General features: G+C 52.5%; 8 protein-coding genes across 8 annotated transcripts; 5 read left to right on the top strand and 3 right to left on the bottom strand.

The window, feature by feature from the left end:
* Positions 1–166: 166 nt before the first annotated feature.
* Positions 167–612, top strand: IAQ61_004043 (uncharacterized protein; the record flags this gene model as incomplete). Its single annotated transcript, XM_066096179.1, has 4 exons — positions 167–203; positions 262–383; positions 444–523; positions 603–612. The coding sequence occupies 4 exons, from the start codon at positions 167–169 to the stop codon at positions 610–612; spliced, it is 249 nt and encodes an 82-aa protein (XP_065953497.1).
* An 80-nt stretch (positions 613–692) lies between these two features.
* IAQ61_004044 (uncharacterized protein) lies at positions 693–1,480 on the top strand (the record flags this gene model as incomplete). Its single annotated transcript, XM_003838651.1, has 3 exons — positions 693–816; positions 885–1,134; positions 1,225–1,480. 3 exons carry the CDS (start codon positions 693–695, stop codon positions 1,478–1,480), a joined length of 630 nt encoding a protein of 209 aa, XP_003838699.1.
* Positions 1,481–2,205: 725 nt separating this feature from the next.
* Positions 2,206–4,296, top strand: IAQ61_004045 (uncharacterized protein; the record flags this gene model as incomplete). The annotated part of the gene is made up of 1 exon (XM_003838652.1): positions 2,206–4,296. The coding sequence occupies one exon, from the start codon at positions 2,206–2,208 to the stop codon at positions 4,294–4,296; it is 2,091 nt and encodes a 696-aa protein (XP_003838700.1).
* A 675-nt stretch (positions 4,297–4,971) lies between these two features.
* Positions 4,972–6,801, bottom strand: IAQ61_004046 (uncharacterized protein; the record flags this gene model as incomplete). The annotated part of the gene is made up of 1 exon (XM_003838653.2): positions 4,972–6,801. One exon carries the CDS (start codon positions 6,799–6,801, stop codon positions 4,972–4,974), a length of 1,830 nt encoding a protein of 609 aa, XP_003838701.2.
* Positions 6,802–7,292: 491 nt separating this feature from the next.
* IAQ61_004047 (uncharacterized protein) lies at positions 7,293–8,075 on the bottom strand (the record flags this gene model as incomplete). Its single annotated transcript, XM_066096180.1, has 2 exons — positions 7,293–7,753; positions 7,982–8,075. The coding sequence occupies 2 exons, from the start codon at positions 8,073–8,075 to the stop codon at positions 7,293–7,295; spliced, it is 555 nt and encodes a 184-aa protein (XP_065953498.1).
* On the top strand, positions 8,014–9,552 carry IAQ61_004048 (uncharacterized protein; the record flags this gene model as incomplete). The annotated part of the gene is made up of 2 exons (XM_066096181.1): positions 8,014–8,335; positions 8,390–9,552. The coding sequence occupies 2 exons, from the start codon at positions 8,014–8,016 to the stop codon at positions 9,550–9,552; spliced, it is 1,485 nt and encodes a 494-aa protein (XP_065953499.1).
* Positions 9,553–10,082: 530 nt separating this feature from the next.
* Positions 10,083–11,505, top strand: IAQ61_004049 (uncharacterized protein; the record flags this gene model as incomplete). The annotated part of the gene is made up of 5 exons (XM_066096182.1): positions 10,083–10,168; positions 10,296–10,327; positions 10,498–10,547; positions 10,840–10,866; positions 10,951–11,505. The coding sequence occupies 5 exons, from the start codon at positions 10,083–10,085 to the stop codon at positions 11,503–11,505; spliced, it is 750 nt and encodes a 249-aa protein (XP_065953500.1).
* A 391-nt stretch (positions 11,506–11,896) lies between these two features.
* IAQ61_004050 (uncharacterized protein) lies at positions 11,897–14,276 on the bottom strand (the record flags this gene model as incomplete). The annotated part of the gene is made up of 5 exons (XM_066096183.1): positions 11,897–11,955; positions 12,052–12,302; positions 12,368–13,063; positions 13,119–13,566; positions 13,748–14,276. 5 exons carry the CDS (start codon positions 14,274–14,276, stop codon positions 11,897–11,899), a joined length of 1,983 nt encoding a protein of 660 aa, XP_065953501.1.
* Positions 14,277–14,742: the final 466 nt, after the last annotated feature.

Consider the following 14,742-nt stretch of genomic DNA (forward strand, 5'->3'; position numbering starts at 1 on the left):
GGACCTTGTTTTTTCCCCGACACATGAACCCCCATCGACTCATTCACCACGCATTGCACCACCACACCACCGCAACCAAGGGCAAAGTCGGTGAAGCTTGCCTTTGCTCTGACTCGCCCTCGACGCCCGATGGAGCCGCGGTAACTGTACCCAGGTAGCGTTCGACATGTGCAGGCTGGGGGACAGGCCGCACGCGCCAGATCGTGCGCCTGGTCCCGATCTCACACTACGGTGTTAGTTCACTGACTTCCCGTCTTATAGTTGGCACTACTTGTTATACCATGCAGCTCCCTTTATATACCGACACCCGGCTAGCCAGCATCTTCCAGCCTCTTCGTCTTCTTGCAACGCCTACGCCTGCACCTTCGCTGGGAAGACTTTCAGTTACACCGTGCCAAGGAAAATCACCTTGATTGCCAGACCCCACCGTCGTTGCTGGCTAGAAATACTGCTTGACCCATCCATCCTCGTCTAATCCTCTCCTCGCCTCTCACTTCTCGCCTGCACACCAACCCTCAGACGCGTAAGTGCATTCCAGCCGTTTCAATGGCAACCGAGACACCTTTCTTCTGACGCCACGTTGCTGACCCATTCCTCTGTAGCATCTCCTAGAATAAATTCACCGTATTCTTCTTCCTCGACCTCACCTCCACCAATCCATCATACACCCACATCAACATCATCTTCTCACGATGCACGCCTCCATCCTCGCCCTCGGCACTGCCGCCCTCGCTGGTTTCAGCTCGGCCCAGACTACCTCGCAGCAAAACTACCCCTACACCATTGACCCAAACACCGTCTCAGAGTCTGACAGAAGTATGTCTTTGCGCCCACTCCCTCAGAGCCTGTCTCGAACACACGCATGCTAACACTCTCTCTTCCAGCTTTCTGGTGTGACCAAAACATCGCCCAATGTCCCCTCATCTGCCTCCAACAACCAGGCGTTACCTCCATGTCTACCGAAGAAAACTCTTGCGACTCTACAGCTCTGACCTACACTTGCGTTTGCGAAAACGGCGTAGTACCCAATGTCACACAGTACTCGCAGACCCTCCCTTTCTTCATCTGCCAGGAGTGGGGAAACAACTGCGTTGCAAACTGCCGAGGCGACAACACCTGCCAGTCCAAGTGCCGGTATGCCTTCCCTTTCTCTTTTTCTCTCCCTTCTCTGGTGCAACGTGCGAGTAGTGAATTAGGAATCCGTGGCTAACTCCCATGACTCAGATCCGATCATCCCTGCGGTGCACAAAGCCCCTTTTTGGGTAATGCATCCCTCTCCTCGACGGCCACTGCCGGTCCAACCGGTGGCGCCTCCGCGACGAATTCGATTCCCATCACTGGGTTCGGTGGACAACAGCCTACAGGGAGTAGCTCCTCGGGCAACACGGGCGCTGCATCCACGGGCTTCGTGCCCAATGCTGGCCTGAGCTTGGCCGCCGTGTTTGGCAGCGTATTCCTCGGTTTCGCTATCCTCTTGTAGTCAAACATCTTGGATCGCCCTTTTAGCCTCGCTACCCCCTTAGCCTTCCTGCCCACAGGAATACGCAGTCTACCACATCCCTTGAGCTGAAGAGTCGGCACAGTCCCGCTCCTTCTACTTCATTGTCCACAGTTTTTTTGCATTGCATAGCGGTTCGCAGATCCATGTTGTATCACAATCCTTTCATGTCTATCATTATACCCCACAAGTCTTGGGCTATCATCTCGCTCCTTATTTCAAGAGGCTACGCGAGGCCTCCACTCGTCCATGTTTAATGTCCACGCAAAAGGCGTACTTATATGAGGGGTCGGTTTGGGATGGAGCTTTGTTGTTGTTTTTTCGTCAGCATTTAGGCGGCCGATAGGTAGCGACCGAGTTGTAATATGAAGATTTATGAGGTGGTGTTGATGCACAACTAGTTTTCCGGCATTCGTTCGCTGCCTTCCTGAAGACACCTGAGCTGACATGCACCCGTCAGATGCGGGGGCGCTAGGCTGAATTGAGTTGACGAGGAATATCCCAGGGTCCGGTCGCCTAACTTCATCTCACAACCTCGATCAGCCTGTTGATTTGGCTTGGGATTCTTGCGCACTACACACATGTGTAAGAGAGTGGTCAGAGGATATCCTACCCGAGTCTGATCCAGGGTGTTCCCAAAACAATGGCCTTTACCCTGTTTTGATGTCACTATCGTGGACTATTACCCCCCACTTAAGACCAGAAGCATGTCAGAGACATCTAGAAATGATGGCCCCCATGTCACCTGCGATCTTCCATGCCGAGAGGCGACCCACCATCCGCTTGGCCCATCCATGTTTCAACTAACACTCTCTTCTGCCAACAAAGACGAAATCTTTTCAGAAGCACTATCAGACCTCGACAAAAGTCACCAACAAACCTCCACCATTCTACAGAACCTGCAAAAATGGAATCCTGCCACCGCAGCCTTGTTCACACTACGATCTCCCTCCACTATTCTGTCCACTCCCTTCCGACTCGTCTATCCCAATGAGCATCTATGCGCTTTTGACGAGGCTGGACTGTACGCCAGACAGTTCCTCGCCATATCGTACTGTTGGCATTCTCCCGACTTCCAGCCAGGAGACTCTGGATGCCACGATGTCTGGCCCGTCAAAAAGTCAATTGTAGACGCCATATGGACCGAGAAGCCTCATCCCCGTGTGGGAATTTGGATGGATCAATTATGCATTGATCAATCCTCATCTGCGGACAAGCGAGCCTCGGTTGCCGCCATGGACATCATTTACCGCTCTTGCTTACGCCTGGTCATTCTGCTCGAAGACGTGCTTCTCGACGAACAGGAGATTAGGCTTGTCCAAAAGTACGACATCTTCACTCGCTCTTTTGACCGGACGTGGAACTTTGAACCGGATGATGTCGCTGTTTTTGCAAGTTTCTATGACAAAGTGGATGGGGCCCGGTGGTGGAGTCGGGCATGGTGTTTCCATGAATTCAGTGTGCATCAGCCGTGGACGGACAAACGCCAGTCTGACGGTAGATACAATGCGACGTTTATACTGTGCGGGCCCAACGACACGACCGTGAAGATTAAGTGGGTGAATCTGCAGCTGCTCATGGGAAGCGCAGCGTACGTACTCCCCAACGCGTCTGGCTGGGTCAAGGGGCAAGCCATCTTCGCTGGCGTGGGATTGAAGTCTCAGGATCAGGAAAGAGGGTGGAGAAGCAGCATCATGGCCCGACACAATGGAGTTAGCGACATGGGCAGCAGTCTCTTGGAAGATCGTCTTAGTATCATGATGAATTTGTGTGGCTTGGGTCTAGCATATGTAGGTCCAGGTCTGGGGTCTACAGACGAGATATTCTATCTAAGTACTCTACTCGCGCTGGCAGCTGGAGAGACGGCGCCCTTGACCCTGATGCATCACCAGTCTATGAGGCTCCAGGGAAACCCGACCTGGCTATCCAAACACACAGTCATGAACGACATCACAATCCCCGGCTTCAAAATCCAAACCCTCACCGGCATCCATCAGATCCAGCCCGCCCAAATCGAACTCGACATGCTCTTCCTCGACGCACCCTGGGAGTCCATCAAACCCCAGCATCTCGCACCCACCTACACCATTTTCCCCCACACAATCCCCACCACCCCACCAGCCACCCACATCTCAGCCGCAGCAAGTCGCGTCATGTCCATCTACTCGTACTCCGAAACCGACCTCGACCTGCCCCGCCGCCGCTTCCTAGCAGGCTGCATCCTAAGCGGCGCCCGATTCACAACCCGCCTATGGACCCAAATCCAAAACGATATCATCAGCCCAAACTACAACACCGGCGCCTTTAAAAACCTCTCCCCAAACCCCACCTTCACCGTCCCAGCAACCCGCTTCCTCACCCAGCTTTTCCCCATCTCAACCCTCCTCGGCATCTCGCAGTCCTCACACACTTTCACCCCGCACGACGCCGCCTTGTTCCTCACCTGGCTATCCGACCCCCGATCAATGTACTACATCGGCCTCCACACCTTCCGCACCGAATACAGCCCCCGCCCCCGCCCCGACTTCGCCTTCATCAATTCAATGACGTGTAACCAGTATTTCCGCACCGCCAACCCCGAGCAACAACATCAGCTACGCATCGCCATTCCCACTCATCTCCTCGCGTCTTCGTGTATACCGCTGCGCGCGTGGATTCTGCAGCCTGTTGGCGTGCCGGGGGTGCAGAGGTGGCGGCTTGTGGGTAAGGCGTTGGTGCTTGGGGAGGGGGATTTGGAGGATGAGGCGAGGGGGAAGGGGGAGAGGGTTAGGGTGGAGAGGGTGGTTGTTTGTGGGTGATTGGGAGGGAAGATGGGCTCTCTAGAAAGTAAACGAGGAGGGAGGGGGGAGGTGGGGAGGTAGATGGTATAGTTAGGATTCATGGTAATATATTTAGCTATAAATGATTCAATGCAAGATATGTGTGTGGATCTGTAACTTGCAGTATTCCCCCTCCCTACTCTACGCGCAAACCGCCCAACATCTCACACCTGCGCACCCGAATCCTCCAAAACAAACCCAGAATCTCAAGCGTTTAGCCTTGAGCGGTTCCAACTTGCAGGCTTGGTATCTCGAGATGCTGAAGACGGTGAAGAGGTTGGATATATCGGTATTTCCATAGACTAGATAGGATCGGGGATTAAAGGACAAGGGAATCTTTCGCACAGGTGTCTGTTTTCAATAAAAAGGAAACAAAAAGAAAAGAAAAGAATTGAACAGGATAAAGCGGGATAAGGCAAGACAACACTCCAAATCATCTGCATCTCACCATAACCACCCTCCAACTTGCTCTGAACGGCACTGCCATGTCTCGCAGCTGTCCAAAGCCAAAGCCAAAACCCCCCCCAAAAAAAAACATCCCGGACAAGAAAGTAAAGCACAACTTGACAATCTCAGCGCAAGCCGTATTCCCCATAAAACCACGCACGCAATAATAAATCGAAGAAAAACCAATCAACCCAACTCCACCACCACTCAAGCACCCCCCTCCCCCTCATCCTCAACCCGCACAACGCGAATCGTCGGCGCACCCTCACACCCCCTGACCTCGAGCGCGCGCTGAATATGCAGGACTCTAGCCGTACCTGGACCTGGACCTGCAGCTGTGACTGCATTTGCGGCTGTACCTGTGGTCATGGTAACAGCTGTTGCCGTAGCGGTGCCTGTTTGCACAGGTGTAGAATCCGTACTTTCGCTGTGTGTTTCGGGTTCGGGGGGTGCGGTACTGGATGCTAGTTGTGAAGTGGCGGAGAGGGCGCGGAGGTGGTGGAGGGAGGGGATTCTGCGGAGGGAGGAGCGGCGAGTTGATGGGGGTTGGATTGTAGGTGTGGTTGTGGATGTAGTGGTGGATGTTGTAGTGGTGGGGGTGGGGGTAGAAGAGTTGGCGTGGTTGTGAAGAGAGAGGTTGGAGTGTAAATGGGAACTCTGTCTCGGAAGAGAAACAGGATGGTGCAAAGTCGTATGCGTCGTGCATGCCGAAGAAACAGACGCCCCGTCATCATCCACACAATCACCCTCCCCGCCCTGTCTCTCACCCTCGCCCTCTTCCTCCCCACCCGAACTCGCCCCCGAACCCGATGCTTGCCCCGAAACACCCGTAACAAACGTCAAAGACGACGACGACCGCTCCGATCGCGAAGCCGCAGTGTCCAGTCTCGCAGGTAGCAACGGCGTTCTCCCCTTGCCCCCAACCGAAGCCGTCGTCATGGACAACGGCAATTCGAGCACGGAAATCTGCTCGGATAGAGAACTACTGCTGAAGCGGCTTTGCGCGTACGATGTGGTTCTCTCGCTCCTTGTAGCAGGCCCCGCACTCTTACCCTTACCATTCGTGCCTGGAGCATATGGCGCTGGCGGAGCAAGCCCAGGATATCCAGTAGGTTGATAACACGCAACATCTGGCGAAGTATCCGGGGCCCGTGGAACTACCTGCGCCAAAGGCTCCAGGACATTTCCATTCGCCGCGGCCTGGCGGTGATGGTGCGCAGGGGATTTTGAAACCCTCTTTCCAGAGAGCCCCGGCGTACCGGGAGGAAGACCAGACCAGCGGCGCGAGTTGCCGCTTGCGTCGCGGTTGGTGGAGCGCATGGGACTCAGTGGGTTTCGGTATTCATCGCGCACCCCGGGGGCTAGTTGCGAGCTTTCATCGCGGTATCGGGCGCGGAAGTTGCGGAAGTCGGCGCGCTCGTAGTAGTTACTTGGTCCGGAAGGGGAGCTGGCGTCGAGGTAGGATGTCACGTGTGGAAAGGAGGCCATGCCGACATGGGCGAGGTTGCTGTAGAGGTGGTCATGGAGGGCATGATCGGAGTAGGATATAGTTGTTGGGTAGAGGTTTGCGGCGAGGGCGCCTTCGCGGATATGGGGAGGGATGATGACGGGAGTTTCTTTGGAGGTGGAGGAGCTCGTGGGTATGCAGTTTAGGGGCCGGGTGAGTTTGTGGAGGAAGTGTGCGATGAGGGAGGTTCGGTGGGAGAAACCATGTTGAGTTGAGGCTGGCTCCGAGGGTGTTGGGATTTGGGATGACGAGGAATTGGTGCTTTTGGACGAGAGGTCTGGATAGGCATTGTCATAGAGAGGTGGTGATGAAGCGGATAAGTCGACTGAGCTGCTTCCATCGCTGCTGAGGCGTCGACGCTTGAAGCGGTTGGAGAATGAATTTTGTAAAGTGTATTTTCGACGTCGTTTCAATGCGGGCCTTGAAGAATGCGCGGATTTTGCATAATCTTCATCAGTGGCAGACGCAAATCCGCAAGATGGGACCTCAGATGACCGAGTATCCTGTTCTTTAGACAACTGCTCAGCCATGATACTCTGTAGGTGAGAATAGCTCGAGGTGCTCGACTTGGCACGTGTATGATCCTGGTGATAATTTGAAATGTAGTACGAGATAGGCTTCAGTGGAAATACAAGGCGCGGTCAGGGTTGGGGTACACTCGGATAGGCGGAAAGCGCAGTACTTGACTATTTAAGCACATTGTAAACAGGAGGTAGCAGCCAATACGCTCCTATTGGGTATCAACCATGGATCTCAATGGGTTGCTACGGTAGCCTGATACTAGACCTCAATTGGATTACTGCAATGGTTCATCTGAGGGAAAAACGATACGTGCTGATGTAGGAAGATAATCAGTCGCAATGCCCCCCTAGCCTCAAATGGTCAAAAGGATTGAGTTTCGGGACGGGCCATAGCATAACGGGGATCGGAGACTTTTCACCATCGAATGGGAGGGGTGCGGTTCTCATGTGTTGATCCAGTTAGGCTAGTTACGGTTGTAAGATATGTATCGATGATGCATCTAGCTTGTAGGAACCTTGGTCGGCGAACTGGGTGCAGGACTAGGTGCCGATGCTTCCAGTAAGTAAAGAACCTCTTCAATAGCCCACATAACACCTTTTGAAATGCCATGGGAGTCTATCTTATGGACAACAGTGTCATCGCCAGTATAATGAGGAAACCTGGACTCATCAATCCAGCATTGAGATGCAAGCGGTGCTTTACACGCGATCAGAATGTGTTTTTCCACCTGCAGAATCTCCCAGAAGTCCGTTAGACTTGCAAACCTGCACGGCGACGGACTGTGCGAGTACCATGGAAGCATTGCGGGTCGATAGCGAAAAAAGACATGATGATCAGGCTGCTTTGACTGCATCTGGGCAAGGTCACGATAGATCACCGTACTGGATGAGACTTGGAATTTCAAAATCGCCCAATTCATGAATAGAAATCCATGTCGAATGACGACGATGGGGAGCCGAACTGAGGTTGAGAGAAAAAGTGGAGGCTGTTGTCGGGGGACGTTTGTGGGGAAGTAGGGTCGGGCCGACGTTGATGCTGACTAACGCAAGAAAGGAGCTTATGTCATCCATTCCCATAAGCTAGTACAGAATAGGAAGTTGGTGATGCAAACACGGCAAACATGAGATGCTTCGCGTTCAATGACACCATCATCTTAGCCTTTGATAGTCCGTCAATCCATCGCATTACCCCCATGCTTCGCCTCTAGTACTGGGCTCCTGATGCCTTCGCGAATCTTGTTGGGAGTGCCCAGGACTCTGTCGTCGCGATCGGCAGTCATCATTCGCACGCGACCTCAACAGCGGTTTGCTTCGAACTCCGCAGGCGCTCCAGAAGTCTACGATGTCGTCTGTGTCGGCGGCGGTCCCGCAGGATTGAGTCTTCTGGCGGGACTGAAAGCGTCCCCCATTACGAGCGGATTAAAGATCGCTCTGATTGAAGGTCAAGATCTAAACAAAAATCGATTGCAAAAGGATGCGACGCTGGACAGCTTCTCCAACAGATGTAGTTCGCTAACGCCAGCTTCAGTTAGGAACCTGCAGGGTACGATTTGGATTTATAGTAATTGAACATCAGTCTCTGACTTTTTTGTTGTAGAAATTGGAGCATGGTCCCACGTCAATGCCGCCCGAGTACAGCCATACCAGGAGATGCAGGTATGGGACGGAGTGACTGATGCACGCATCTCCTTCGACTGGGACAATGCCCGCCCACTCCTTACGCCTCGCAATCCCGCAAGACCCACCACTATCGCATATATGATTGAAAATGTCAATACTGTCTCGACCCTCCTCAGTCGATTGGAGGAATTGGGAGGCGTCGACTTCTTCATATCCTCCAAGGTCGACTCCATAGACCTAGGTGCAGACACCGATAACATGGACTTCTCCTCGTGGCCCATCCTCACCCTCTCCAATGGCAAGACACTAGCCGCAAGGCTCCTTGTCGGTGCAGACGGCGCAAACAGCCCCGTACGCACCTTTGCCGGCATCGAGTCACGAGGCTTCGACTACGCCCGCCACGGCGTTGTAGCAAGCCTCACCCTCGAAGGTCCTGGCTGGGGCGGCCCAGACCACAAAATCGCATACCAGCGCTTCCTCCCAACAGGCCCCATTGCCATGCTGCCCCTTCCGGGCAACATGTCCACCCTCGTGTGGAGTACCACCCCCGAGCGGGCCGCAAAGCTCAAGACGCTCTCACCCAACGACTTTATAGCCATGGTCAACGCCGGCTTCAGACTCTCTCCCACAGACCTAGAGTACCTGCACACACTATCCTCAGGCCAGCAGGAAGAAGTTGCATGGCGCGAAAAACACACACCCGTCGATACTCGCGCGATCCCAATGCGAGCCACCAACGTACAAGCCGGTACCGTCGCTTCCTTCCCCCTTCGCATGCGCCATGCAGATACCTATACGGGCGAGCGCGTGGCACTAGTCGGCGACGCAGCGCACACCATTCACCCCCTCGCAGGCCAAGGTCTGAACCAGGGCCAAGGCGATGCAGCAGCGCTCGTGCGCACGATTTCGCACGCTGTGCAGACGGGGCAGGATGTAGGGTCTACGCTTGCGCTGGAGAGTTATAATAGTGCGCGGTATGCAGAGAACAATGCTATGCTGGGTGTGTGTGACAAGCTGCATCGATTGTATAGCGTGGACTCGGGACCGATTGTTGGACTGAGGAGCTTGGGATTGAGGGCTGTGGATGCAATGGGGCCTTTGAAAAGCTTTTTTATGAGTAGGGCCGCGGGTGGTTCGTAGACGGCAAGTTTGCACGGTGTAGTGCTTCTTTGTATGATTACATGTATACCCGTAGTTACACAGTATACCTACGTCCGCGGACTCCATTCAGAACAACTGCTGTACACGTCAACACAAGACAAATACATGAACCAAACAAAACCAAACAGAGCAAAGCAAAGGAAACTAATTTACCTCTCCCTTTCAATAAACATAGCTACCCCATCCAGACACCGCCCTTTCCAGTCCACCCGCAAACGCTCCGCCCCGCGCCCGCCACACGACCCACATTCTAGCCCTGCATCCCTCCCTCCCCATCCAAAATCCCCACTAACCAATCCTCCCCACGTATTCGCTGCCCCTCCCACAATTCATCCCCATTTCATCCCGTCTTAGACAGACAAAAACTTGATACAATCCTCATCTTACCGTCTACGATTGACAAAGCAAGAGTTCAGGACAAGACAAGAGATATAAGCGAGTCGAGCTGAATCGAATCGAGTTACGCATCACATCCACACGCCCCACCCCCAGGTTGTTCTTCGCCCGAAATGGCACAAGCAGAGACGGATGAGCAGCATGCACATGAAATCGAGGCGTTTGGGGAAAAGGATGATTTTTGGATTTTTGGCTATGGGTAAGTGGTTTTTACAATTCTTTGTGGTATGAGATGTTTGTTGTGCTGTAACTATACATCTGACATTGCAAACATCAACACCGTCACAACCTACATCTGGATTTGAGACTGATAAACACAATTATAGGAGTCTAATCTGGAAACCTCCGCCGCTTTATGGTGATTATATTTTCTATTGTTATTGTATATTTTTATCGTTGCGTTGGGACTTACAACTGTCTCTTTTCCTCATCTTTGTCTCAATGTTAGAAGCCAGAGGAAACACAACATGGCATATTAACATACTGATCCCTACTTCATACTTCAACTACTGATTCCTTGCTCCACAGACCAGCGCGTACCGGGCTACATAGAAGGCTACGTGCGCCGCTTTTGGCAGGTACGTTTTCTACACACATGATCCCTCCTGTCTTTCCATCACCTTTGTCACGTCTATCCAAGTAAATTGGCGTTTGTAAACTTTCTGGGAGAATACAAAATTAAGTACGGGGTTTAGGCTAGGTACGCATCTTGATATTCACGAACATCACTTTCTCTCTCCAGGAGTTTCTTTACATTCTTTTCTCGATGGTTAAAGCGGTATGACAAGGCTAACCCACCATGCCCAAAAAAGTGAGGATCATCGCGGAACTCCAGAAGCCCCCGGCCGCGTCGTCACGCTGATATCGAAGGAGCACTGGGATACATTAGAAGACACTGTACGTACCCACCCCTTCACAAACCTTTTATGCCAGGCTCCAAACCCCCTCAAAAGGCTAAAACAAACTCCCTGTTCTCTTTAGCACCAAGCCACACACCGCGTCTGGGGCGCAGCATACCATATTCCCCGGCCCAAAGTAGCTCAAGTACGCGAGTACCTCGACATACGCGAGATCAACGGATATAGTATCCAATTCACGCCCTTCCACCCAACATCATCCACCTCGACCACCATCACCTCGCACTCCACCTCAGTAGACGCCACGGAAGCGCAACAAACATCCGCCGGCATCCGCCGCCACTCGACCATCTCGCTCACGCCGGGGGCTCCGCCGCCAATCCGGTGTCTAGTGTACATTGGGCTCCCGTCGAATCCGCAGTTTCTGGGTCCACAAGATCCGAATATGTTGGCGCGCAGGATCCTGGCGAGTCGTGGGCCGAGCGGGGAGAATAGGGAGTATTTATATAATTTGGGCGAGGCGTTGAGGGGATTGGGGAGGGAGAGTGGGGATGAACATGTTGAGGATTTGGTGCGGAGGTGTAGGGAGATTGAGGCAGGTGAGGGTGGACCGGGAAGTGGAGATGGGTTTGTGCAGGAGGGGGTTCAGGAACAAGGGTTGGAGGAGGCGGAGAAGTAGAGGACGTCTTGAATCGAATGCCTATTTTTCTTTTGGAATGTTGCTTTTCCTATCTTTGTAGATTTAGGTCTGGCCAGATGATGAGGATCCGAGTTCTCTGTAAACCCGCAAATCGACTATTTTATCGAGTTACTGTCATCCCATGGTCAGCATCAGATAGGTACTAGTATTTCGACGACGACCCCGAGCAACGAAAGAACGTCGGCCATACCCACGCTTTCGTATGTCAGTGGTCTAAGCGACGTGTAGCTCAATGTGTGGCCTGTCTGACGTTGCAGACTAGTCACTCACGCTGCACTTCATAACATCTCTTGTGCGACTAGAACGATCTGTTAATTGTACGTTTCATATTTTCCCCTCGTTTACACATTTGGCCTTGCTCGTCGACAATCTAATCTCGAACACGCTCAAAGTCGCCTAGCCATGGCGAAGGCTGTTGCAGTCTAGACCCTATCAACAAGTAAGGTTTATCAGCCTTCATCCGTACCGGTATGGATGTGATTCCAGATTCATTGCACGAAGTGGGATAACACGAGGTGTACGAACATCCGTAGGCATATCCAGTGTTGAGGTCATGTAGCCTATCTACATTTGCCTCTGAAGGAGTGTGGTCGAATACCCCTGCGTCTCCGCCAATGACTGCGTGCTCGTCCGGTAGGTCAAATCCGAGACTGAGCGCAGCCCAGTCAATACTTTCCCACTCGACCAGATCTGGTTCAGCGACGTGGTGCTGCAGTGGCCCGACTGGACTATCGGCGTCATCGGGTATCAATGAAGCATTGACAAATGGCTCGAGCCTAAGTACAGGATGAATCAAGTATAAGCGAATGAATGGCTCGAACAAGAAAGATGGTTCTCTAACCTGAGCTTGACAATCCTCTCCCATAGATAGTGTACAGCTTCATTCAACTTGTAGTTGACCCATCCGCAATAATGTAAACGCTCGAGTAGCGTCTCTGCAGAATATATGTTGAATGTTTCGCACGCCAGTGAGGTCTGATGGACGTACCAGGGACTGTCGCCCGAGCCATCTGCAGAGATGGCACCAATAGAAAGAACCCATAAAAGGAGATCCGGACAAGTCTGCCACTCGTCACAGGTCGTGCAGTTGAGTGCTTTCTGAAGTCGCTTGCTTGCAGCGAAATGGAGAAGGTGTGCGCCAGTCTGCAATTTCATTGCTTCTGTCGTCCGTACAGTGAAGATGAGGAGCGCAACACATAGTGCATCCTCCAGCGGTGTGACGGAAGATTCGTGTTCGCGCAGCCAGTCCAAGAGTAAACACTCCAAAGCACACGAGAAATTCTGTATGTCAAGTGGATCCAGCGGGCTTTCGGGATCACTATACCAGACATTGAGGTCTGCAGTCAGTACCAGCACCGATTCCACCAATGCGGTAAGTTTCTCTTTGACGCCGGCATAATGACAGTATTCGATGAGATGCTGCGAGATATTTGGTTGGTAACCAGGAGGGTGCCGAGGAAAATTGGCGGTGCTGATATAATCCAGAATCGAGTTGTCGGGCGCACTAAAGTGGAAGATGGCGTATGTGGTCGCATGCCTGTTGCTCAGTAAGCACATGCCAAACCGTATTAAGCCACCCTGAATTTACACACCAAAGTATAAAGGCTTGCAATATGCGATTAGAGTTAATTTCTTTAAGCCCTCCCCGCAATTGTATCATTCTACTTAGCCCGTTCAGATGGATTGCGCGTTGTTTCGGCTGGTCCTCCTGCAACTGTGCCTCTTCGAAATGCGGCAACTGCAAGCTTTCCTCCACTGTTAGCAGGTTGAATACGGCGCCAATGTTCGCATCCGATATTCCAGCATTTTTGTCGGGGTTGGAGATCGCTGCATTAATCGCTGCGATCGCTTGTGCTCGATGATACAGAATGGTGTCGACAGTACCTCCACCAAAAATATATAGGTGCAACGCCACCGTGCAAAGCAAGCTGTGCATGAAGCCAGGATGGCCCATCGCAGTTCCAAACCAGTCAGATCTCATCAACGTGGATCGATCACGGACATCGACAGCGATGATACCAGGAGCCATTTCTGCGACAACTGCATCAAATTATTAGTAACCTTGAGATCTTTGCCACGTGGAAGTCCAAATTCGCTAGAGTTCTTGTACAGCGTTGTGATGATAATGGAATCATGGATGAAGCCTAAAACAGCCAGCAGGTAACACAAAGTTACGCATTCAGGGCTTGTCCAGTCACAAAAGCACAAAACAGCTACTTACAATGTTCTAAGAGTCCAGATACACTCCCAGTGATCTCCACTGATGAGGTCCTGAAAGGGTCGAATAGACGGCTGACTGGGTCGCTTCCTGGTGCCCGAGGCTTGAGAATAGCACATCTTGGACACAGATCCTGCCCAGGTCGACAAACCAAGATCTGGCATTTAGGGCAGACAGACTCCCCCGTCGGTGCGAAGGTGCGTAGTCGCGCTGGAGTGAAGTAATCAGGTCTACCGGGAAGAATGGGGGGACTTGGTGTCGCTGTATTGGGCGTGTATGAAGAGTCTGGGGTGTTCATACTCCCGGAAGTCGTGCTATTGGAACTACCAGTCTTGCGTTGTTTGGCAGCATGTTTGCTTGTCGACCATGGACGCTCCCTTCGTGCTTTTTGCATGACGAAAGAACGCGCATTTCGACGACCTTGAAGCGACGTCTTTGCTTGCGCTGCGTCAACGAAAAGGAAGTCCTGTTGCACGGGAACGATTGGCTGGGCGTCCTGCCTTGCTCTGGCAGACTCCTTCTGATCCTCCATCCTTCAGATCTAGCCAAGGACCAGCAAGACACCGTGCAGATGAAATGCTCCTGAAGAGGGCGATGGCGGCAGAGCTCAGCCGAACGTGGACAGCGAAACGTTGCAGGTGTTGGTGACGCGAACGCTTCCCCGCCGATGCTTCACTACCACCATTTTGGTCCGCTCGTCTAGCAGAATGGTGAAGCGCAGCGGTTGTTGTGTCTCTTGGTGTAACTGATGGTTTGGAGGGGTTGGAGACGTGAAATTATCATGGACCCGATTCGTATTAGGCTGCAGTAGCGAGCTTGGGTGCCACCTGGGTAATAGCTTGGATACAGCCCATGCTCCAGATGTTGGCATCTCTCTTTGCCATGAAGATGTTCTTATCTGATTTCGTGAGTAGGATGGAAGGGTTTTGCCGCGATCAGCCACTGAGAGCCTCGAGTGACATACTCTACACTGTTACCCAGTCGCAATCGCTACCACA

This window comes from Plenodomus lingam (assembly GCF_022343315.1).
Source record: "Plenodomus lingam strain CAN1 chromosome Unknown contig_19, whole genome shotgun sequence".
NCBI lineage: Eukaryota > Fungi > Ascomycota > Dothideomycetes > Pleosporales > Leptosphaeriaceae > Plenodomus > Plenodomus lingam.